This window comes from Perca fluviatilis, chromosome 5 (assembly GCF_010015445.1).
Source record: "Perca fluviatilis chromosome 5, GENO_Pfluv_1.0, whole genome shotgun sequence".
In the NCBI taxonomy this organism is placed as follows: domain Eukaryota; kingdom Metazoa; phylum Chordata; class Actinopteri; order Perciformes; family Percidae; genus Perca; species Perca fluviatilis.
This window is the reverse complement of record NC_053116.1, coordinates 15,829,985-15,849,280: the sequence shown is the minus strand read 5'-3', so window position 1 is coordinate 15,849,280 and position 19,296 is coordinate 15,829,985. Positions and strand designations below refer to the sequence as shown.

General features: G+C 39.4%; 2 protein-coding genes across 6 annotated transcripts; both read right to left on the bottom strand.

Moving 5' to 3' along the window:
* Nucleotides 1-1,485: 1,485 nt before the first annotated feature.
* LOC120558427 (5-aminolevulinate synthase, nonspecific, mitochondrial-like) lies at nucleotides 1,486-7,338 on the bottom strand. 3 transcript variants are annotated; one of them, XM_039799422.1, is made up of 11 exons: nucleotides 7,242-7,338; nucleotides 5,809-6,014; nucleotides 5,479-5,655; nucleotides 5,186-5,317; nucleotides 4,876-5,092; nucleotides 4,544-4,728; nucleotides 4,210-4,389; nucleotides 3,769-3,933; nucleotides 3,412-3,680; nucleotides 3,097-3,259; nucleotides 1,486-2,719 (listed from the first exon to the last, which is right to left on the bottom strand). In XM_039799422.1, exons 2-11 carry the CDS (start codon nucleotides 5,996-5,998, stop codon nucleotides 2,559-2,561), a joined length of 1,839 nt encoding a protein of 612 aa, XP_039655356.1. In that variant the 5' UTR covers nucleotides 5,999-6,014; nucleotides 7,242-7,338; the 3' UTR covers nucleotides 1,486-2,558. The 3 variants fall into 3 exon arrangements, with proteins under 3 accessions (XP_039655356.1, XP_039655355.1, XP_039655357.1); XM_039799421.1 differs by lacking the exon at nucleotides 7,242-7,338 and adding an exon at nucleotides 6,372-6,534; XM_039799423.1 differs by lacking the exon at nucleotides 7,242-7,338 and adding an exon at nucleotides 6,323-6,350.
* A 1,165-nt stretch (nucleotides 7,339-8,503) lies between these two features.
* Nucleotides 8,504-16,098, bottom strand: spo11 (SPO11 initiator of meiotic double stranded breaks). Of its 3 annotated transcripts, none has more exons than XM_039799353.1 (13): nucleotides 15,948-16,098; nucleotides 14,689-14,802; nucleotides 13,440-13,528; nucleotides 13,012-13,078; nucleotides 12,795-12,903; nucleotides 12,239-12,325; nucleotides 11,912-11,948; nucleotides 11,647-11,756; nucleotides 11,444-11,543; nucleotides 11,010-11,047; nucleotides 10,528-10,604; nucleotides 10,011-10,122; nucleotides 8,504-9,575 (listed from the first exon to the last, which is right to left on the bottom strand). In XM_039799353.1, the coding sequence occupies exons 1-13, from the start codon at nucleotides 16,058-16,060 to the stop codon at nucleotides 9,456-9,458; spliced, it is 1,173 nt and encodes a 390-aa protein (XP_039655287.1). In that variant the 5' UTR covers nucleotides 16,061-16,098; the 3' UTR covers nucleotides 8,504-9,455. The 3 variants fall into 3 exon arrangements, with proteins under 3 accessions (XP_039655287.1, XP_039655288.1, XP_039655289.1); XM_039799354.1 differs by having other exon boundaries at nucleotides 11,924-11,948; XM_039799355.1 differs by having other exon boundaries at nucleotides 15,938-16,096.
* Nucleotides 16,099-19,296: the final 3,198 nt, after the last annotated feature.

The window sequence follows — 19,296 nt, the reverse complement described above, 5'->3', positions numbered from 1 at the left end:
CGTTTGAAAACCAACACATACACTGCCTGTAGTCACGCATACCCACATGATTGCTGTTCCAGTTGAACTCTCCTCCAGCAAATGTAGAGGTGTTGGACTAGCCTTCAGACTTTTGACAGTAAGGCACTGAGCCTGCTACAAAATACAATGATAGATGAAGGATATAATGTGTGACAATGAGCTCAAACAATGCAAATGACCCTGTTTATTAATCAAATCCAAGAACAAAATTGTGCTGTTGTGTATGACCCTCTGTATAGTGAATATGTCTCAAGATTTGAAATTCAACACAGCATGTAACTGGAGTAGGCCTATTGATTCATGTTCTGAGTGGTGGTCACCTGACTGCTCCACTCCCACCAACACTTTGGTTACATAATGCGCTCCAAACGTGAGCTCATGGTAATTCACTCAGATAGAAAACTAATTTACAGAATGTTTTGCCCTGTCACATGCAGATGTACAGTGGGAAGCACTCAGAGAAGAGACAGAATGGGAGGAGAGCTTCCCCTCCATTGATGCTTCTCTGCATGTGAGCGCAAAGGGCTTTTTATTGAACTAATTTGATCTAAACATGATGATCATAGGCCACAGGGTAGAAAACATATAAAGTCAACAAAATGTTATTTCTATCGAAGAAAAAGCTACATAACAGAACCAGGCTGCTACATTAATGGTATAAATCTGACAATTCAATTTATTTAAACGTTCTATAATGTCCGATTTTGCATGTCAGCATGCACTGACACGTGCTGTGAGGTAAAAGTGTATGTGCTGCATTGTATTACAACCAATATGATGTCCCATACTATCAAGATGGGAAACACAATATCCTGTTCTATATTAATACCATCTAGTGGTTCATCATGAAAGCTGCTGCACCAGCTATGAGTCATCTGCAAAGGAAGGAGGAGTCTGGAGTCACAGCCTCACAGCTCCATACAAGAGACCCAGTGTGCCTCCGTGTGGCGACAACCAAGAATACCATGAAATGCATTTCATGAATGAATGACCAGATGACCACAAATCTGCCCTTAAGCTGATTATACATGAGCACCACTACTTGATGCATGTCTGCCTTTTTGCTGAACCAGTAGATTTTCCAATAAATAAATATTATAAATAGTTATTGTGGCATTATATATGTTGTTAATGTTTATGATATACATAGGCTACTTATTACAATCATAACTATTTAATTTTGTAATAAGAGTAAACCCTATACCCAAACCACACACTTTCTCCATCACATTGTATCTGACCTTTGAGGGATATTTTCTACAGAAGGAAGCAATGAAACTGAAGGGGCTAAGCCCAAGCTTTAAGCCCCTGAGGTGCTGTTCCATGGGTAGAGTAGTTGATGCACCTTTTTGAACAATGAAAGTCTAAGTCATATTTGCAGTTAAAACCTTTGGTTCCCTTTATTTCCATGAGATTTTAGTTGGGTTTCCAGACAAATCACTTCTTGTATGTATGCCGGTGTGGTGTTGGTGTGTTTGTGTGTGTGTGTGTGTGTGTGTGTGTGTGTGTTCGTGTGGTCAAAAACTGTATGTGCTTCGGGGTTGCACCCGAGGAACCAAAGATTGGTTCCGGTTTATACCAAGGGAACTAATTGGCTCTTACAGCAACACTCCATAACATGTTATAACTGATACAAGCCAGAAGAACTGCATGTAATGAAATAGTTTACATATAAAGTACATGTATGTGCAGCAAATACCCTTGGTGTAAATGTAAAAAGATAACACTATAAGTGAGACATGGTTTGAGATACTGTGTGTTCGCTGTACAACTGGGTTGGAGTGAGTGTGTGATATTCCATGCCATTTGCTATCTCATTCCCTTCATACTTGAAGATTATTCTAGATTTTGCGTAACACCTCATAGATATTGGGGAACGCGTAATATGCACATTTGCAACTAATCAATAAGACAACCCACCTAGTAATACACTTTTTAGAAAGGCAGCATAAAAAACACAATTAAACAATACATAATTGCCTTTGCTGATGTTTGCTACTAGCATAGCTTCTCTGAAACAGCACTTAGGACTCCAACCCATAGGAGTTGGAAAATGTTAGTTCAACCTTTAGATGCTCTGGAACCTAGCGCTATGTAAAAAGCCTCATTAAAATGCTTTGCATTTGTTTTTTTATTGAGGGATTCCTTTACATGATGAAAATGTCAAACATATGTACAAATATATGTATTTGTAAAAGTTTGGCCTTTTGAAGTCATAGTCAATACATGCAAAAGTGAAGACACAAGAGTAAATCAACACTTTACCCACACATTTTTTTGGTGACATAGAACATTTTATACACATATCTGATGCCCACCACTCAGGACCAAGCATCGGACCTGGGGCGCCAGAGCCATGCTAATGTGTGATTAATAATAATGGATGATCATTTTAACTTTTGTAAAGTGTCTTTGAGTACCCTGAAAAGTGCTCTATAAATAAAATGTATTATTATTTTGACTATTTAATGTGAATTTAAATAAATAGCTTGAATATAGGAGGTGGGGCTGGTAGGGATTTAATGTTTTAATTTATATCAGGCTACTGCTGATATCATGTGACTGAGGCCTGTGAAATAGGACTTCTCCCTCTCACTCATCAGCTCAAAGTGAAGAGGCTGCTGGCAGAAGTCACACTCTGCTGAGGAGTGTGGCCTCAGTTCCATACCCACCTCCTTCCACGTTTTCACCAGCCGGTCTGTGGAGACGAAGCAGAGGAGGATAAGGATGATCGTCGTCATGAATTGTGGATATAAGATATACAACCTTAAAGTGTCAAAAGTTTCAAAATAATCCTAACAGTGCTGGGGTTAATAATAAAATACTTGTATTACTATCCAATGCAGCTACTGGGCTTCAGAGATGCATTATTCACCAAAATATTTTCCTTTAACAGTGCCAGTGAATGCGAGTTCATGTATTTCATCATCTTTGCTAATGACGAGGTTATTTCCAGAGTATAATAATAAAATTTCGTTCTTTTTCCAATTGAAAATGTAACTGCTCAATCCAACACAAAATACTTTGTATATTTTTGATTTATGAAATAGGCATCATAATTCATAGTGGGCATACCAACAAAGTAGAACATCATCTGGGGAGTGTGGTGTGGTGTGGGTGCGATGCGCAGCAGCTCCTCTCCTTTAGCCACAGTGGGGTAGTTGATTGCCTGGACGTAGATGTTGTAATGAGACATCATGATGTCACAGATCTCAGTGTTCTTCTCTGCGTCTGCCACCTGCCACACAGGTACATCATATGTCAGATTCACATTCCAAAGTGTCTGAAATGTAATTTAGGCTATGAAAGAGACTGTCCTATAAGTGAAAGATTCCCAAGTGAATCCCTGCATCAGCACCCATTAATTGGATAAATTAATAATTTCCTTACCCGGACAGGAATAATGTGGCTCGGGCAGTGGACCACCGGAAGGCCTGAGTCCATCAGCATCTGTCGGAGCAGCTTGACGCTCCTCTGATGTTTCCTCCTGAGCACCTGGCCTTCCTCACTTTTCAGAACCTTGATGGACTCCTTTGCCCCTGCCAGCAGCATAGGGGGCAGGGAAGTGGTGAAGATGAAGCCTGCAGCGTAAGAGCGCACCGTGTCCACCAGGGCGCTGGTGCTGGCGATGTAGCCACCCACGCAGCCAAATGCCTTGCCTGGACACGAAACCCATAACAAGTTAGAGAGGCACATCCTGTATGTAACAGGTAAGGGTGTTACAATTAGTAGAATACCTCTACTTACCAAGGGTTCCAGAGATGATGTCCATCTTGTGCATGACTCTGTCTCTGTCCCCGATCCCTCCTCCTCTGAGCCCATACAAGCCCACAGCATGAACTTCATCCACAAAGGTAATGGCACCAAACTTGTGGGCAATATCACACATCTCTTCGAGTGGGCACACAGCCCCTGTAGACAGCACCGTTTTTATTTAGACTATTTAAGATTATATTATACACAATAAACACTAGTGATTTATTGGTCATTTTGAGAAATACACTAATGTTATTCACATTGTTGTGGTTTTATAACAGTAATTTGTTTTAAGTTTACGGAGACAAGAACACTAAATTATATAAATCCTGTTTGTCCTATAAAAATGGACTAATCAGTTAGGCGAGAATAAAAATCTTTTACATGTCCTATTAAATAAGAGAGACACTCGCATGGAGGGATTCGACTTACCATCCATTGAATGCACCGTCTCAAAGGCAACAATCTTTGGAGTGGAGGGGTCAGACTTCTCAAGCAGCTCTTGCAGGTGGCTGACGTCATTGTGACGGAAGATAAACTTCTTGACCCCACTGTTTCTTATACCCTGGATCATTGAGGCGTGGTTGCCAGCGTCGGAGTAGATTTCACAACCTAAAGGAGTAAACAAATGGGGGGAAATAAATTCTCCTCTATGAATTTCAGTCTGAATCAAGAAAAAAATGTGATCATCACAATTTTCTATCAAAGCAAAGGCATGGAACTTAAGGTCACATTTTGTAATATTCCCAAACTTAATTTAATCCACCTGGTAGCATTTTTGCCAGGGTAAACAATGTGGAGTCGTTGGCTACAAAGCAAGAAGTGAACAGCAGTGCAGCATCTTTGTCATGCAGGTCAGCTAGCTCGTATTCGAGTTCCACGTGGAATTTGCTCGTCCCTGAAATGTTTCGTGTGCCTCCAGCACCAGCACCGTGCTTCCTTAAAGTCTCGCTGGAAGAAAAAAAAGGAAGCGTTTATTTTCTTAAAACTAGTTTATTCTCATATCTCATCAGGGCTGAAACTGAAATGATCACCATCCACATATGATTTCTGCTTCATCAGGATTATGGGTGCCAGCTGATCAGTGAGCCTACTCACATGATTGTCTGGGTGACTTTGGGGTGACGGCTCATGCCGAGGTAGTCATTGCTGCACCACACAGACACGTCTCTCTTGGCATGAATGGACTCGGAGTAGTCGTCTGCCATGGGGAACGAGGAGGCACGCCGGTTCACTGTCTTAAAAACCCTGTATGTGTGGTCTGTCTTCTTGCTTTCAATCTTCTTCTCAAAATACTCGTCATACTGGAAGGTGACTGGTGGAGGAAATAGTTGAAGGAGGGTTTTATAAGCTTCAAATAAATCTCTTTGAGAATTATTGTTCATTAAGAAGAATTTGTCTTAATCACCCTCAGGCAGATTAGTCTTTAGCAGGTGTGACACTTTGAAAGATATGGGTATAAAACGGGTTTTTGGTGCCCCTGTGTTGGCCTTGTCTTCCTCGATAAGATCCACAACAGATAAATCCACATCTTGTTTCCCTGTTCGAGAAAGATGCACACTATTAATGATCTCTAAATCAATGCATGACATTCATTTGCTATGAACATGAAATGTCACTTGAGTGTGTATGCTCCAAACAAGGACTTTTCACAGTTTACATAACTGACTTATGTATATGCGTGGCTGTGCGATTTCTTACCTGTGGGCACAGAGTTCATTTCCTGGACGTCCTCTTGCAGCTCCAAGCTGGCCTCTCTTACTACCCTGTTGTTTTTCTGCACCATTTCTGCAGCCAGGAAAGGGCATTTAGAGCCTACAGTCTGGCCAGCAGGTGGCGTGACATGCCCTGGGGCCAACTTCACTTCATTCTTTTGATCTACAGAAGACAGGAATACATTTCTGTCTATCTATTTTCTATTTCTGTCTACAAAATAAAATAAATACATTTTGTTTGCATTCAATTTTCCATTAATTGTATTGATTTAACAGTTCATCATATAGAGGCATAACAGGATGGCTTACAACTGACCATCATTTGTTGGAGAGCCTTTGGATTCAAAAGCTGAAGAGGACAGAGCTCTGGCCAGAGGTCTGGAGGCCAGGTCCATCATCACAGGGCACTTTTGGGCATAGCTCGCCAGTGATGACTTCCCAGCCAGCTGCAGGACAACACTAGGCACCACAGTGAGGAAAGGGCACCTGCGGATCACTGCGTCCATATGCGATACTCTTGTTCTACAGTATATGAAAAGGGGAAAAAAAGTATGTCAAGATAGTTTGACTGTGAGTTTTCAAGGAGCACAACATGGACATCAATAGCATACAGGTCAGACATTGGAATGCAACCGACCCTTCCTACTTAACATCGTCAAATTAAAACGGATACCATGGGCAGTGTGATAAAGAAATATTTCTAAAACTTAACTGAAAACGAAATAATCCTATTAAAGGTACCACTTCAACAATGTGAAAATGTTTAACTATTCAGTTAACATTTGAGAATTTTTTTTTATTTAACCATACAGGTCACATAAAATGCCTACCTTCTCTTAATAGTCTCCTAGTGCCACACAGTCTTTTTTTTTTTTTTACCTGAACACATCCCAGTCCACCTTAATGTAACAGATGAAAAATGTCTTGCGAAACATGACTGATTCCACACTAATCTATGACCAGTCAGAACTGAGAGGATGTTATGTTTAAAGCCTAAGAGACTACTTTTGTTCACTCTGCTCTGTCAGTGTCAGCTGTCCTTGACAAGTGGGAAAGGGAAGGCCTCTCAAGGACCTGTCTTGCAACGAGAGCAATCTGGCTGCTGTTCACATGAAACAGATACTAGAACTGTAACAGACTGAGCCCCCACCATCCCATTTATTACAAAACAGGGGTTGGGACTCATACGATACACAAAGTCAAACGTACTGCTATGTAATAAAGTACATTTTTTAAAATTGTTTTTAATTTGTAAATACAACTAATACAAGTATTTATTGCATTGGAGGAAACTGACTCAGAAATCATTATTGCGATTACCACTAAAAGGACAACAGATTTAAGATATATAGATTACAAGCTAAAAGTACCTGTACACTACTTTCTTTTACCATGCTTTATAATGAACCTATCATTAACTGCTTTTTTACAGCATCCACAATCTGATAAATAAAAAAATAAAACAGGATTTCAGTATCCAGTTGCTTTTATCATTCTTCTTAACGTCTCTAGAGGCTTTTAGTAAAGCAACAACTTTCACATACAGATTAAGGAGAATTATTACAATGGAACTGAACAGGTATTTTTTTTTACTTTTAAATCAGTTCAAATTAGTAAAGAAGTATCAAGCCAAGGTTTAATTGATTGCAGAAAAAACACTGTAACTATCTTGTCTTCAAGCTGCTGGACATGAGACTGGACCAAACCATCCTTGCTTTATTCCCTCATACAGTTCTTATAGTAACTCACCTGGTTTATCCTTTATCATGTAAATGATGCTCAGTCTTGTGTTCCTCGGCAGTTTTCCAAAAAAAAAACGCTTCTTCTTCTGCTGCTTCTATTACTCCAGCTGGAGAAATTATAACATTTCGGTCACTGCGGTGACGTAGCAGTAGTATGTTGCGCAAGAAGTGGGCCACGCCCACCAGCCGCACGTAATACTGCCAAAGATCGTCTATTCTAAACAGGAAGCACTCAAAAAGTAAAAAATACAAAAAATAAATAAATAAAAATAAACAGGAAGCACTCTAAAGTAAACACAAGCTACTTGTAAACATGGGTCTGATATTTCAATATTACTAAAGTTGCCCATCTCTTTAGCCCTAAATATAGTTGTTTAAATGTCAATACTAAAAATGTCCTTACTTTACTGGGAAGTGGTAGTAAGTGGCTAAGTAGGCCTACATTTACTCAAGTACTGCTGAATCATATTTTTGAGGTAGCCTACCGGTATTTTACTTAAGCATTTTCATTATTTCTACTACAATAATTCTATTCTACGACATTACAGGGGCAAATATTTTACTTTTTTCTCCACTGAATTTATTTCACTGCTATTGTTATTGATATTATGCCTTTATCTCAACAAATAAAAATAAGCTATGATCAATTTATAAAATATGATGCATTGCTGTAGTTTAAACAACCTAAACATGCATAAAGCAGTTAAAATGAGCTCAACCTTGACTAACTAAAACATCAACATACTTTTTACATGCACCGACTGAACAACACTGACAAGGGCCATTCTGCATACTTCTGTACTTCTAAGTACAATTTTGAATGCAGTCTTTTTAACTTGTAGTGATAGCCTGAAGTTTATAGTTTTACTTAAATTAAACTAGTAATGGACTTTTTTTAAATCTATAATTAGTTTAAGGGGTTCTCAACACACTTCTATTTCCCGTTATCTACTCAACACAAAAAATTGTTTTGATCTTACAAACAATACAAATTTCTTAAAGTTTTTTAAGTTTTTTTTTTAAAATATATTTCAATATACATGTCAAATAGGTTCAGCAACCGTTTTTATTAGGGATCGACCGATACTGGTTTTTCAAGGCTGATATTGATTATTAGTAGTTAATGAAACCAATAACAGATATTTGGAACCGATATGTAAATGAAATGAAATTAAAATCTAGATCTAAGATTTTGGAACGTTACAAACTCCAACACAAAACTTTGTTTAAATGCTTTAAGCAATTATTTAATAAATTAGAAACATTCAACATAATATACAGTAAAAGATAGTCAGATAGTGTTGTGGGCGGAACATTAAGTCTGACTCAGTGGGGAGTGAAAGCGAAACAGAGGGACAGACAGAGCTGTAGCGGCGCCAAAGTAGCGCATATTTTAATTATATAACTTTATCGGTTATCAGGCAAATAAAACGCTGATACAGATGATCTGCAAACTGCCAAAAAAAAAACAGCCCGATAATCAGCCTATCCCTAGTTTTTATATACATAGGTTAAATGAAGTAAATAAATACATAAAGAGGAAGCACACATAAAATGGCCCTCTTCTCTAAAGATAAGCCTTGAAACCGGCTGTCTAGCCTAACAGTGATGCATATGCCTCCTGAATGGCTCTACTCGTCTTTACCTCGTTCTTCCCTGATAAAGCTTAAAATAGTGCCCAATTCTTCCATTTAATGAACACTGTCTGCACCTGCTGGAGAACTGATTACACAAAGAACAGCAACGTGAGCCTTTATATGTTGCGCATTAATGAATGAACAGCCTCACAGATACTCCAGTTCCAAACCACTGAATCATCATCATCTGCTCACTTGCAGTCTTTGCACCAGCACAGTGGTGCTCAGTGGCTGTAAAGCATGCAAGGTAGAATAATTAACTCCATGAATGAAACAAACTTTAGTGACTTTGCAAGGTCCAAACATTTAGGGAATACAAACAAGGCCAACAAGAATATAAAGATCAACAACATGCTCTGACTTGTCAATGGGATTACAGGGCTTTAATGATAGGAGATAGTTAGTGTTTAGTATTAAAGATAAACAGACATAGTCTCTAATAAATATGCAAACATTACAGACCAACTTAAGATTTGAATCTGTCTGACAAGGTTAGGCAGGAAAGTTACATGGACGATCTTTCTTTAGTTTTGCAACCTGTTTTAGCAGTTCACTTGTTTTTCCATTGAGAGGCAGCATTGGGCTCAGACCCAGCCACCGTAACGCAGCTTATTGGGCAGGTAGATGTTGGTGAGGAAATCAGGAGCTATGGCTGCTAGGGACTGGATTTCAGCCTTGACCTGAGTCTGCTGCATCAGTTCCATCTACAACAAGAGCAAACACGCAGTTGTAAGGAGCATGCAAGACTAAGTCGAGCAAACAAGCATAAATCATCAGGTGTTTATCTCAACAGAGTGGCTCTTCTGTATCCTCAGTACCAGCGAGCAAAGAGTCCTCTCACACACATTCCTACGCTGTGTGTCACATGAGCAGAGATGTTGAAAGTCATTCACTCGTTAATCCAATCTAGTCGCATGTTTTAGTAGAAAAAAAATCATTTATTTGATCTCACGTGGGGACAGAATTTGGTCAAATTGAACTTACTCATTTTGAGAACTACTAAAAGATATCTAAATAGGATAACACTCCAGAGAGAGTAAACAATACTGAATAATATTTTAGTCTTATTACTAGGTTACTTGAAGCGATAGGATTCATTTCTATGCTACTTCTGTCTTTTACTTTGAAGCCTTTCTCACCTCTTTCTGCCAGTCAGGTTGGCTGGTTAGGTATGGCCTTTTAAGGAGGCTGCTAAGTTTGTTTTCATCTCTCTTTGTGAGGGGGATCAGTGCATCCTCGGGAACCCGCAACCTACAGAATGAAACGTTGATTTTACTACACGTACATAACCAAATACATTTTCAGAAAATGACAGCAGCCAGCAGGCAGCTCTGTTGATGGATGTCGTCCCCACAGTAGGTTTTCTCCCATTCTCAACAGACTCCCATTGAAGAGTTATTATGTGTATGTTTTGGGGGAAACATAGGAGGAAAAACTGTACAGACTACAATTAAATGTATGTCAAAATGTCCTTTGGGCCTAAATTTGTTCAAGGGGACGTATACTTAAAACTCAATATGCTCTCCGATGCAGTTCCTTAAAAAAGGGGAAAAAAAAGGCGACAGCAACCGAAACCAAAACAAACAATCTAAATGTCCCCAGAATATAATCCCAATTAGAGGCAGGAGAAGGAAGTAGTGAAGGTTGAGTCCAAACCTCTGGAGGTCAGAGGGGAGGAGGCCTAGCCACATAACGCTGGGGACGGTCAGATTGTGGGCCTCAAACGACATGGCCTGTGGAAAAAAAAAAACACGCACACACACACACACACACACACACACACACACACACACACACACACACACACACACACACACACACACACACACACACACACACACACACACACACACACAATCTCAAATAAACACACTAATCAGCACTGTACCTATGGGTTATGCCCAACACATGTTCACAATGAAGTTTATGAACACAAGGAAGGATGATTACACAAACATCTCAAAGATCAACAAAGACGTTGCCACACGATCACTCAACATTTTCACTCCATACAATGTCAGTATGAATATTCTTAGATGGATGATTGGGGCATAATTACATATTCCTAACAGAAAGACATTGAACAGGCCACATTGGATAATATACAGTACAGGAATAATTGGCATGGCGGGACTCACCACTGATCCGTACTTGTAGATACACATGATCTCAATTCCTAGGAGAAAATCAGAGGGAGAGACACAGACACGCTGCAATCACCAACATACCAGAGCAATTATCCTCCGAGATGTGTAACGGAGCTTAGAACAAAGTAAAGCATTACATATGTGTCTCGCCATGCAATGGTAAAAGGGTTAGAGGTATGGAGACTGATGGAAATTGAGCCATCCCGCCAGGACGAGATCACGCCAACGGAAATAATAGTCTGACTAGGCACCATGACGTAGCGGACAGGTGCTAACATCTGCTGGCTTAGCGGGACATGCAACCCAACTGTGTGGTGTGTGCGGAGATTGAAAAGACAGTCAAGTGTTGTTAAACGTGTGGAAACATGTGAAGTATGCGTGAGGATAGGTAAAACTGGTTTTGCACTCAGACGGAGGATGAGTACCGTGAGGGTCAGCATCCACCAGTGCGAAGATGGGGATGTGCAGCGTGTCCCAAAGCTTTCTCACCATCAACCTGCTGTTCACATCTGGCACGCCTTTACCCTGATCCACAAAAACACACCTGTTATGCATACAGAACACTAACACTGACCTTTTTGAGACATTTTAATTAATATGATTCATAAAACGGAAAAAAGAAACACACCGTAATTATGATGCAAGGAGACAGCTTTTCACAGAAGTCGTCATCCAGTAGTCTCTGAAACGTTGCGTCCTTCTCAACTATCATGACAAACTTTGCAGATGACACAATATCTGCGCACAATAAAGAAAAACACAGACCTTCTAACCACACACAGAGAAATATATAAACTTCACGATATCGCATTCTCAGAGGTATCTAAGAGCAACAAAAAGGTGAGGCATGGCTGCGCATACACAGTGAAACTCAAACAAATCACAAAGGATACTTCTAATCCCACCAATGTTCGATGAAACTGCAACAGCCTTAAAAAAAAAAGAAAGAAAAAAAAAACAGCCATAAAAGTGGGTTCAACCAGTAAAAGATGTCTAAATATATTCCTTTCTGTCATAAGCCTGGTTGTACTATTGTTGGTTTGGTCAGAAACACAAGGTACCCTGTGGAGCTGCTGACACAATGTTTTTAGTGGGAAACAAATAGAAAAACAACTTTTCTTTTTAGGATGAAAACTCCTCAGGGTACCTTCAAGTCATAGTCAATGTACTGTGTCTCAGTGTACTTCACATGAAGACTGAATGTTGTTGATGGAGCTTACAGCAGAGCCGGAGCGGCAGTCAACCCTTGTGCCGTCCTCCTCCAGATAACACAGATCACCCGAGATTAATCCCTTGGACGTGGCCATCTGGTGACATAAAAGTTCCACACACAAGTTAATGCATGCATATGCACAAATACTTCTGACACCGCCTCTTTGAATTCAACTATAATTCAATTTCTTTCTTTTTTTTAAGATTATTTTTTGGGCTTTTCCACCTTTAATGGATAGGACAGCTAGGTGAGAAAGGGGAGAGACATGCAGGAAATCATCACGAGTCGGATTTGAACCCTGGACCTCTGCATCGAGGCATAAACCTCTATATTTATGTGCACCTGCGCTACCCATTGAGCCAACCCGGCCACAACTTCGAATTCGATTTCTGTTTGATCAGAAGAACCTTTTTTCCCCCAGAGGTGTTTCCGAAGTTATGAGGCAGAACAAAATGCTTAAAATGCCACACTAAACTAACAGATTTCATCTGTGGGACCTGAACTAATAATAACTAAGCATATCCAAAAGGATCTTACATTAACATGGATACACACACACTTACCACATGTAGTGATCTGCGAGGAACCTTTAGCATGCAGGAAATATCATCCACTATACTATCAACCGTTTTTTGTGAACCAAACAGCTGTGTATTGTTGTAATAGATGTCTCTGCGGAAACAAAATGTAAATCTTTAAATTCAGGAATAACCCAGCCAAACAAAACTGCCTCACAAAAGCTTTAGTGGTCACTTAAAATGTGAATTGACAACAGATAACCTTTTGGTCGCATAGGAGTTGCTCTGCACAAGTTTGTAGATGACCAAGAAGATCTTGAGAATTTGCGCTTCAAACAGAGACACAACCAAAACCAAATCAGTTATTATAAACACTACATTCACTTATCACACCATTAAAAAGGACTGAAGTGGAAAAAAAAACATTCTGTTCTTAATTAGGATATCCATGTGGTAAACCGATCCCTAAAAGCCTCTTTCAACATATACTGCCTCTGCCAATTTGTCACCTAAAACTAAGTCTGACTTTTACTGCTGTTTGTGCAGTTTTTGCATGTGGTCACAATGAATATAAATGAAAGCCACATGAAGTGCAGTACAACTGTAAAGTTTTTTTTGACTAAGAGGAATGTCGGGTGTCAAGAACAGAAAAGAGAAAATATAACCACAGAGGTGTGTGTATCTTCTCACCAAATTTACGAACAGACGACGGACTGTCGCTCCTAATGCTGGTGACAGAACTTCCTGAATTCATTTGAAGCCCGATGGCACTGTCAAAACTTAAGTGGGAAGTAATGGAATAAAAACATATGGAAATGTAAGTGGAAAAGAAGGGAAGAAAAGAGGCAAATGAAGAAGAAATGAAGCAATCTACACAGATTGTGTGTGCTACATTTACTTTTTTTAGCTTTGAAAATCAGCTCCATCACCTGTAAGCCATCCAAAATTCCCAACACCCCGAGGGCTACCTGTGGGAAAGCCTCCCCCGTACCTCACCATCCTGATTCTTCTGTGAAACCTTTGGCGCTCAATCTGTGGGATTCTCATATTTAAATGGGCCGGGCTAGAATGTGCTTTAAGCTGCGGCAAGGTTTGATCCAAACAACACCAGACAGTCTACTTTGTTGTGAGCATAAGGTCTCCGCAGCTTAGTCGCATTAAAGCCCTTTGTAGCTTTGTTTGTGTTTGTGTGTGTGTGTGTGTGTGTAGGTCAGTGCTTTTTAAATTATTATCATTCTGTCATCTTTTAAGCAGCAGGAAGTTATTTCAACTTCAATCTCTCTGAACCAAAGCTGAAAGTTCCATTTTCTTTCTACTACCTGGTTGCCCCTGCAGTCTGCTTACAACAAACCTTATACAAATTCAGACAGAGTTGAAGTCTATATTAAACAGCAATCGGATCATCTTGGGTGGCCTGACCTCCCACAAAAACTAAATAAATAAATGTTTATTTATTTCTTTACACAACATGACTGCTTGCGTTTATCTGTTAAAGGTCAGACAGCTTACATGGATCCCACAGTCAGTGTGTAAAATGACTGCGTGTTCAGGGTGGGTTAAAAAAAAAACCTTTTCAAGGGGTAAATCCTCTGATAGGTTCCATATCACCTGGAGTCCTTTTCTACAATTCACAGACAATCTGCCCTTCTCTTGATCCTCAATTGCACACGTCAGCTGGACTGGTGGGGCGCTGGGTGCAGTACAATTGCATTATTTATGAATAGTCATTCACTAACAAAATGTACAGGGTGTCTTTTATTATTATTATTATTATTATTGTTATTACACTTTGACTGTGTATGTGTGTGTGTGTGTGTGTGTGTATTATGTATACCCTTGGGTGGGTGGGATCAGGGTTGTTGTTTGTACAATTGTACTATGAAAACTATAAAAAATAAATATATACTTTTCATGCTACAGCGTGTTTAAATAAAGTTACCTGACGTTGGCCCAGCTGGATCTGTTGGGCAGTGCCAGGACAGGGTTCTCATCTTTGGAAAGACTTGTCACTATTCCTAGGATTACGTTTTCAATGCGGCTCAAAATTTCCCTGCTGGAAAAAAAAAGATACAGTGCTTTGAATATGGGGCTGGCAAAAACCTAGCACAGGGTTCTGTATTTTTTCATAATACTTAAGCTATATATATATATATTGTTATATGGTTATAGAGCACAGCACATTTTCTGGGAAATGTGAGAAATGGTTTACGGATAAAACAATCGAAGAGGAATAACATTTCTGAGTAATCCAGTGAATAAAAACCTGACATATCAAGGTACTTCCAATATTGCCCTAAAGCAGTGCTGTTCACTAATTAGCAATATTGCCCACAAATGGTCTAATATTAGAGATGCTGTGATGATAGCTACTGTACTACAGTACTGTTTGCAAAATCTTTGACAGTCGACACATTTATATTGACTCAACAGTGGTACAATTGTTTTGGTCTTGGCTCTATAAACAATTGTTGTGTAAAGTGTCAAGATTTGTTGCTGATTATATCTACCTTTAATTCACTTAGGAAAAAATGTATAGTTGACCCAATTTTATGCTCAGTCAGAAATCACAATTTACAAGATATAAGCTAAACTTTTGTGAGGTGAAACAGGTGTAAAAAAACGTGAAACACAACTTTAAAGATTAAACATATTCTACTTTCTTTCATCATGCTAGTCCCCCTACACAAGTCATCTGTAGATTCCTGGCTGTATACTGGTTATATGTGTTCTAATAAAGTTAGTATTAGTAGTTAGTAATTATGTCTCATGGTTGTCAACCAACTCTACACATTATGGTAGACACAGACAGACCCTTAATGATCAATAAACCCAGTCTGACAATGTTATTAACATGCTACCGTTAACACAGCGCTCACGTTATGTCTGCAGGATATAGACTACAGCTAATTAGCTAACTATTACCTATTAGCAATGTGGTAATAATCACAGGGCAGAGTAAAATCTAGCTAAACTGCCCTTTGACAAACGAATCAATGATTAAACCTCGCTATATTATAATTAAGCAAGTGAAATACCAGTTGCATTAACCGGTCATTTTGCTGCTGGAAAACGCAACAGCACCGTGATGACACCTGCACAACGCTGGTAACCATGTGGCTGGTAACAAGGATGACAGCTTACGTTAGCTAGCTAGCTAACTCAGTTTAACATCACGTTAGCAGGCGTACCGGAACTTACTAGGTAATTTCTTCTTCATCGCGCTGGCAGCCTGGCATGACTTCGACATTGTTTACCAGTTCAGCACGGAGCTTGTCAATTTCTGTAAACAGCCCTGCTTCACAGGATCCCATGATCTATTGTTACACAGGACTGTATGTATACACGATGTTCCCGCGTAAGGATTTTGTGGAAACCTCGCGCGATTGGCGCAGTTGAATGATTGGCCGAATTTTCCAGCCGGAAGAACTCACCTTGCTAACTTGCTAAATTGTTCTGGGCCATGGATGTATGTTTTGGACATAGAGAAAGAAAGACCCATGGAATAGACTGAACAATGGAATTAATATACCATATACCATACATACCATATTTACATGGTAAGACGATGTTCACAACATGACATTCATTATGACCATTCAGTGTTTCTGAATGGGATTCAAGTGTAACATTGAGATATGTCTACAGACTAGCCCCAGTTTGTGCCTCTTAAGCTCTCATAGGCCTACATGAAGTGGTGAAAGAAGCTAAGTACATTTATTTAAGTAGTACTGTACTTAACTACAGTTTGGAGGTACTTGTAGGCCTACTAACTTAATTATCTACATTTAATGCTTTAATACTATTCTATTTGACTACATTTTCAGAGCTAAAGTTAAACCAGAAAGACTTATTGGCAGGTGCATGCAAGACATTTACTTATAATAAAGTAGGCTATGTGTACATTTTGGAATTACTACTTTAAATAATTTCCCCCTGGTATTATTGTATTTCTGATTCTGAGTCTGATTCTGATTTAACTTTTAGTGAGAGATCCAGGGCTGGAGTGGGCCCAAGGAAATCTCCACACATTTACAACAGACCACACTGTAACCATTTTGTTGAAATACTTTTCAGTTTACTGTTTATACCAGTAACATATGTTTTTAGTTTTATTTGTACACACAAAAACATTCAAAAATAGTTCAAATCTGCCAAGTGTCTTTAGTTTCAAGGGTTAGTCAATTGCACCACCATAATTAATTTGTGTCTTTATTTTTGCACCTATTATTTCCTCAGAGCTCTGACTGCAGTTGTGTTGATCATCATAAAGCTCTGGTAGATATGAGTAATTGAATGTACTTTCACCTGGCATACTATACAGGTCTTTATTTTCAAGTTTAGTTTATTTACAATTTAGTATTGTAACATACCACACACACACACACACACACACACACACACACACAAACACACACACACTTCCTGCGTAGCATGATGAAGTGTTAATGCCATTTAATAACAGAATCAACCTGGGAAGGGTAGTTGAGATATGTGTTAAGGGGCCATGAAAGGCACAAACGGGGCTTATATATATCCCACATATGACCAAAGTCAGTCAATAACCATCTGACAGTTTATAAAATATGATGCATTGAATTGTGATAGATTATACTACACAACAGAATATTAAATATAGTACTGTATAGGCCTATACAGTATATAGCCTATATAAAATATGCACACTTTTTGAGTTTTTTATGCTTGACATTTACTTGGAGTATTTTTCATTGTGGTATTGCTGCAAATGTGTAGCCTAGAAATCTAGACGCACCCTAGTGGCAGCAAATTTAATTTGCAGCCAGGGTCAGTCTAGGCACCCTCCTTTGGCTTGCGAGCTGGAAAAACCAAACTCTGGTCAGGCCAATCACATCGTGTATAGAGTCGGTGGGCGAGCTTATGGCTGTTGCTACTGGGAACAGCGGTCTTCTGGAAGATTTGGAGTTTGGGTTTTTTTTGAGAAAAGAACAAAGAACGGCACAGAAATCATTCTTAAAAAAAGAAGCTGTGTTTAGAGTTTTGCCGACCCAATACGGCAAAAGTTTAATCTATCAACTAGTGGTGCGTTCTTTTTGTCCACCGAAGTCGATTTACGAGTCGTTTTCCGGAGTTACGAACCGGAAGTTGCAAAAAGAACGCCACCGAGGTCGTATACGACTCGTCAAGTCGTCTGAACTCACTGAACTGAACTCACTGAACTCACTTTCAAATATGGCTACGTCGTGCATCACACGTAGTAAACATTGTGGTTTTCTACAATTTTAATCACTTTTGTCGTTGTTGTAACCAAATGAAGAAGTTTTACACATAGCACTGTATACTGCTACCTATAGGCATGTCGCTACAGTCTTATTATGAGTTAAATACCGCCTAATTAGTCATTTTGTAGCTTGTGCAGCTGAAATTGGCTAGGGACGCTCGGTTGCTATATGACAACAATGGCTTTAAGCCGAGTCTTGAGCAGAAAGCAGAGCAGTAGCCTAACGTTAATCAAAACGTAATTTTCATGTATCAAACTGTGAAATATATTTGTGTAATATGTCAATAACTGGGTGAATAGAATCCTAAATGTTAATAAAAATGTTACAAAAATCCATCTTTTCTCCGACTCATAGTATTGTGTGACAAAAAGAACGCAACGACCCGCGGTTATTCGTTTTTCAACATGGATGTGACGTCACACTCAAGCTAGTCGCGATTACAAGACAAAAAGAACGCACCATTAATAAGCCGCGTCTTGAGCAGAAAGCAGAGCAGTAGCCTAACGTTAATCAAAATGTAATTTTCATGTATCAAACTGTGAACTATATTTGTGTAATATGTCAGTAACTGGGTGAATAGAATCCTAAATGTTACTAAAAATGTTACAAAAATCCATCTTTTCTCCGACTCATAGTATTGTGTGACAAAAAGAACGCAACAACCCGCGGTTATTCGTTTTCCGACATGGATGTGGCGTCACACTCGAGCTACTAGTCGCAATTACAAGACAAAAAGAACGCACCATAGCTTCTCTTCCTTCTTCGTTGCTCTGCCTGGTTGTAGCGCTATCCTATTACGTGCAGAGGGAATTTGAAAGACAACTGTTTATCCCGCCCCTCGGATTGAGCCCTGTCAATGGTGAGTTCCCAGACCCAACATCTTGATGTGGGTCTGGCTTGTCAGGCTAGCAAATGTGCACTTTCTGCAAACAATCAATCATTCAGTATTTATGATATGCTGCCACATCTAAATTAAACCAGTTGTCGTGTGATTTTCTTCTTGACTTTATGTGCTAAACCTTCTCCGCTCTGTATTAGTTCAATTAGTACTGATGTCCTAACAGGCACATAGCAAATACCTGCAAGCAGCTACCAGTCTTTCTCTTAAAGCTAAAGGTCAGTACACATTTGCTAGCTTTGTCCATTAATATGATCAAGGAATGTGTGTGGGCCAGTTATCACCTCAACGGTGTGAGGTAGAAGGCCTATGTTGGTGGTGTTAAGAAAAATCCCCATTATCCCCTCTGTGGCACTCAGTAACAAGACCCTTTATGTGAGCTTGCTGCTAC